At 46.9% G+C, this 6,000-nt stretch overlaps 1 protein-coding gene across 1 annotated transcript in view; it reads right to left on the reverse strand.

Annotated features, from left to right (window-relative positions):
* MAPK1 (mitogen-activated protein kinase 1) overlaps positions 1-4,515 on the reverse strand; it is a 33,955-nt gene extending 29,440 nt beyond the window's left edge. The window contains exon 1 of the mRNA XM_005524385.3: positions 4,141-4,515. Coding sequence (XP_005524442.1) covers positions 4,141-4,283 — 143 coding nt within the window. The 5' untranslated portion in view covers positions 4,284-4,515. The remainder of the gene's footprint in view (positions 1-4,140) is intronic.
* Positions 4,516-6,000: the final 1,485 nt, after the last annotated feature.

Genomic DNA, 6,000 nt, shown 5'->3' on the forward strand with positions numbered 1-6,000 from the left:
AACTATTATGCAACCATCAATCCCGTTCAAGTTTTCATGCTTTATATAAATATCTATACCTTTCAGATCATTCTATTCCTGATTTCATGCTGGTTTTAGTTTCTTTATTAATATGCTTCTCTTAATTTTAAATTATTGATGCCCTCAAAGTAGGGCTGTTCCATGAGACAACAGAGAGAAGTGTAACTTTAAAGAATCTTCTGCCAAATGTTTTAAGTATTCTTTTCAGTATTACTTTAACATTTATCTATTGACTACCTAAACCTCCAATATCACTCTTCCACAACACAACAGTAACACAAAGCTCTCTTTGTAACACGGCAAATTCAGACCAAGAAATCCAAGATTTGAGCTTGCAGATTATTTTCTTCCAACTGCACTCATCTGCATTCAACTGCTTATTTATAAGAAGTTATTTGCAGCACTGATATTTCTTCACATTCATATAAGCTTGATGACAAAAAAAGCTTCCAAAAACTAGGATAAAAATGAGAACATCCCTATCACATTCAATTCACCATTTATTTCCAAAATGATTATTTGTTTTTTGCTGTCAAATTATCATCCTTGCCAAATTACCACTGACGACCTGGATGAAGAACAAGTCACCCTGGAAATTTAAGGTTCAGTTCTATCCTGTTTTTATTGCTGTTCCAGTGTGTTTGAAGTATGGCCTGTTAATAGGCTGCTTTAAAAAAATACTACTTCTAATAATAAAAGCCACATATAAGAGGAGAAAGAAACAACTCTAATAACCTTTCCAAATTTGTTGCGTCCAAAAGGTAATTCTGAAACTATCAGACCTGGTCTCAAAGTGGGTTCCATCTGACTCTGATGTTGAGAACTCCTTATCACTGAATGAAAGGGAAAGTCACTTAAAGACCTTTAGACCAACCCTCAAAACAACTAACAATTCTTAAGTGAAAGCAGAGGAGAAGAAGACAACACAACATTTACATATATTTGGATAAATTAAGCCAGACTAACAAACATGACTGTATGACTAAGTAATTGCTCAAACAATGTCCTGCAGTCCTAGGAAGTGCTGAGGATTTTGGCTCAAACTTTCCTCTGTGCTCAGCCCCTAGTTTCACATGCAGAATGACCGAAACAAAAATGGGTTAGAAAGGGGCTCTGACAGGGATCCACCTCCTACCACTTCACCCTCTGCAACAAGAGTAAGGCACAAGCCTGTATCACAGGCTGAACGTTTCTGGCAGAGTTGAACTGGAGGACATTAGGATGGGGTTTGGCCTGATACCATGCCTTTTCTGCTTATGAAGCTGAGAAAGTGCAACCACAACACAGCAGTAAATATACTGCTCTGCTGAGTTTATTTTTACTCAAAACCTGATTATGTAAAAAAATGACTGCACTAGGAAAAATAGTTAAATGCCTTTAAGGGTTTTCAAACCCAGATGAGAGAACATTCACGTACAGTCTCTGCAGCCAGCATCTTCCTCTATTTCCTGTACTGGTATTTTATGTTGTGATCAATATTCCTCAAACATTATTCTCTCTGCTGCAAAATCAAAATGGAAGACTGACCGTAACAGCACTATCCTAAGAATATTTCATTTGCCCTTTTACTCATATAATTGAAAGCATTTTATTGTTTTCAAATCCCTAATCCAGTGATCTAGAAACATAAGAATTAGGATAAAAATGAGAAAGAGACTGAAGGATTTTAAGAGTCAAAAGACACTCGTTTGCCATGTAATTAAGCCTTATGGCAGAGTGCACTTGTAAATAACCATCATCTCCAAAGAGGTCCACATTAGCTGTGGGTCTAAAACAAAACCAACAGGGTCTGCTTTGCTTTCCTTTATTAAAGTGTACAAATTTAAATGGATTTTGCAGTTGCAGGAAACATCTCCATCTGCACACTCACTGCTTGCCCTCTACCCCACCCCCCGAGGGAGAAGCTTCTGCGGATCCTTACTGCATTAGCAACCAGAGCAAAACATGAAACACAGAGCACTGAACTGCACAGCCCGCATGGCTGGGATTGATAGGTAACCGCATTTCATCGCAGTCACTACAATATGGCACAGCTGCTATGGCATTAGCTACAAGTGCACCCAACACTTTCCTGACCAAGTACATGCTATAAACTGAGACTTTGCTCCCTGTCATTTCATACACAAGGCACAAGAGCAATAATCAAGAGCACAAAATATGTAACATGGTATTTCATGTTAATAATTTTACAATAGAAAACACAGGAGCCAAGCGCATATTTCAACTGAACTGGAGATTTGGAAATTTTGATAGTCATTTTACACAGCATTCACAGCACACATAAAGTATCAGATGAAGTTTTCAAATAACCTTTTGGATTTGGAGGGGAAACAGCTTCAGTGTATAAGTTTACCACACACAATTTGGAGGGGCAGAAGTGGCCTGTATCTGCTCACTGGCACAGGGATGCCAAAAAAGGGCATCAACTGCCATCCTGCTGCTTCTTTGCAGTCCCTGATCTGTGGTGAAACATTTTAGCTTTTCACTTTGTTTGTGAAACAGTTTTTAACACGCCATTGAGGTGAACTGCTCCCAGCACACACCTTGGCAATGCTATTCCCCAGGACCTTCGAAAACCTGACTGTGCGTACAAACCAGTGCAGCCCCTACTAAGATTATCTGCACCAATTTCCTTGCCCTGGCTCAGATGATAAAATAACCATAATAAAATACAGCCTGTACCAGAAGCTACATCAACAAGTTTTGAACTGCATATATTGATGCGATTTCTAACACTGAAACAATAACAAGGATATTTTTACACTGTAATCAGAATTTCTGATTTACATTTTAAAAGTTCTTCCCACACCAAAAAAAAAAAAGTGAAGGCCACAACACAAAACTCTTAAGAGAGAGGTTCATCTCCTAGCTAGACTCAGGCCTCTATGAAAGCTCCCTCCCTGAAACAAACAATTACTTCATCCTGACAGGCCAGCACAGTTCAGTGACTATGTGCAAAAACCTACAGCTATAAAAATCTGTAACACGCTGCTGGAGGCTGTGAGGTGTCTTCGCTGAGAAATGCACTGCTTTACAAAAGATTCCTCATCAGAGGGAGAAATTATTGCTGATAAAGCTTTCATGCAGTCACAGCCTGTAAGTCGCTTTTAGTACCTATGATCAAAAACCATACTAAAGAAACAGAGGCAGTGTTGCAAGAAAGTTGATAGAACAGCAACAAAAAAGAGTTTTTCATCTGCATCCCTTAAGTTATTTCAGGACTACAGGTTGGGTTTTTTTTGAACTAATGGAAGAGGTTTTACTAGTGAAAAACAAAATATGAAATCCTAAGTAAGATCACTAAGCATGCCAGGTTAATAACCCAGTCATTAGATACACAGATCACAGGCATCACCCCAGCTCATTGAGACTGCTAAAAAAATCCATCTCACACTCTTAATCCAGTTAGTTTTGTAGTTCGCTCACCTCACTCTTTAAGACCGATGCTACCCACAGCAAACATACATGATCGCTTTTTAGTGAGACTCAGTCTAAGTCTTTATAATGCAATATAATTTAGAGCCAGGACAGCTGAAGAGAACTTTCACCTGCACACGTTAACGCAGGCACTAATCCGGCCGGCTCTGCAGCACAGACAGCACATCCTGAGCAAAGTCAGGCAGCGGCAGCAACTCCTGTGCTCAGATTCACCTTTTTTATCCCCCTCGACCTCGGGCTGCTGCAGCCAGGTGAGCCCTCGCAGGGCACTGGGAGGGACGCGGGGCTGCCAGCAGGATTTAACACCTTCCCCTCCTTCCTGAATATCTGCAATCGCACTACGGAGACGGAGGAAATAACGAGAGCGACCAACTCCAGAGGCAGAAGATATTAAAGAAAATAAACGCAGGAGCGAAACGAAACGAGACGCTCAGCTGCACCCACCGACGGTGGGATGGGGGGGGGGTGCAGGGAGGAAGAGGAAAGAAGGGTGATGCCAGAGGGACAACCTCGGGAACACGGACGGAGAGACAGAGCCGAGGAGAGCGAGGCAGAGCTGCTCCCCCTCCCCGAGGGCAAGGGCGGGCCGGGCCCGCGGCCGGGCAGGGCGGCGGGAGGGAGGGAGGGAAGGGAGGAGGGAGTTGTCCGGGGCAAGGGCGCTGCCCCGGCGGCCGCACTCACCACACCATGCCGTAGGCCCCCTCGCCGATGTAGGAGAGGTTAGTGTAGCGCGGCCCCACGTCGAACACTTGTCCTCGCACCATCTCCGGGCCGCCGGCGCTGGCGGAGCCGCCCGCAGCCCCTGCCCCCGACACCGCCGCCATGTTGTCCGTGCCGGGAACCGCGGTGCCTGAGTGCGGGGGGGCGGAGGCGGGCGAGGAGGGGGGCAAGGAGGAGGATGCGGGAGGGAGGAGAGAGGAGGAGGAGAAGGAGGAGGGAGGAAGAGACACCGCCCGCTCCGCCGATCCCGGCCCGTCGACCTCGTCAGCGCCGAACCCGCCGCGGCCGCTCTGAGGAGGCGCCGCCGGCCGCGCGCGCGCGCACCGCCCGGCCCGGGAGGTGGAAAGGGGAGCAGCGGAGTGGGGGGGGCGGGGGCGCGCGCGCAGGGGGCGGCGGGGGGCGGGGCCACGCGGGGCGGGGCCACGCGCGCCAGGGGGCGGGGCCAGGGGCGGGGCCGGGGACTGCGGTAACCGCAGCCGCTGGGGAGGGGGCGCGGCGGCCGCGGGCCACGTGGGGAGCACGGCGGGTCACGTGGGCGCTCGGCGCCATTAGAGGCGTCAGGTGATGGGCGGGAAATGGAGTCGCGGCCGGACAGACCTCAACGCCCTCAGCTCCCTCAGCGCCCGGCCGGCTCCCACCGCGCTGCGTGCGCCAGAGCTCGGCGGCTGCTATAAGGACCAGTTCATTTGTGACACTCCCCGTCTTCAGCGCACAGTTTTGCAACCCCTTTTTAGCATGTTGTTTTTAAGTGTAATTACGTTTTCCTGTTGCTGCTTCCCGTATAAATGTAAATAAACTTTGTAGGGGACGTGAAATCTCAATTGAAGGTTTCTTATGGTTTGGTCACTGCTTGCAACAGTGTCGTACCTTTTCTGTCTTTCTGTAAGGCAGAGTTTTGCTAAAGTAGTTTTTCCTGGTTTGCTGGAGTTTACGCTCAAGGTTCTTAACTCCACTTCTGCCTTTTTTCTGCCGTTCTCTAATGACCCTGACAACAAATATTAACCCCTGGTTATTACTGACATTTTCACTACCAACATCTCTGCTGCTTCTCATCTGTCGCTGCCTTGAAGCTGTCCCCACCCATGTCCCTGTCTCGCTTCTCAACTCCCCGAGGTCATTTCTGGCGTCCCACCTTCTTCTGGCCCTTCCTGCTCCGAACCAGCTTCCTTTGCCATCAGCCAAAAGCCATGGCAGTTTCCCGTAGCTGTATCCAGCTGTGCAGCCCCCTCGTTGCCCCTCGCTCGCCCCCGCGGGGCTCCGGGCCAGCTCTGCCCGGGGCTGGGGAGGGCCGGCCCTGTCTGGCCGCACACCCAGGCGTCCCCAAGGCCTCTCCCTTGGGGCAAGCTCGGCCCTGCGGGGCTGGCTCCGGGTGCCACCCAGCCCAGGCTGATGGAGGGAAAGCTGGCAGGGATGAGCACCAAAATCTAATAAACTCCTGTCTGTATTTAACAGGCATTCAACTCTACGGCTTGTGGTTTTGTGTATTTGACTGGGATGATGCTTCTGATGTATTAATTTTTATGTGTGTGTAGTGCTTTTTGTTTCATGATCTGTTCTGCGCTTCACAAACACTGATATTTTTCTCAGAAATTTTAGACAGCACTAAATGTGAGTGTTTAAATTTTCTGAAACCAAGTAAAATATTATTTTAAAGGTTCTTTTAACACTAAAAATTAAAATTTGCTTGCAGTTCTGATTACATACATAAAAAAATCTGTCATCAGCAAATGCAAAACAAATTATTATGGAGAATGTAGCCTAAATACAGCCTGTCATACCAAATTTAATTAAAAACTGGTGTGTAGATTATTTTCTACCTTC

This window comes from Pseudopodoces humilis, chromosome 20 (assembly GCF_049639895.1).
Source record: "Pseudopodoces humilis isolate 2021_Gansu_Grassland_sample_001 chromosome 20, ASM4963989v1, whole genome shotgun sequence".
NCBI lineage: Eukaryota > Metazoa > Chordata > Aves > Passeriformes > Paridae > Pseudopodoces > Pseudopodoces humilis.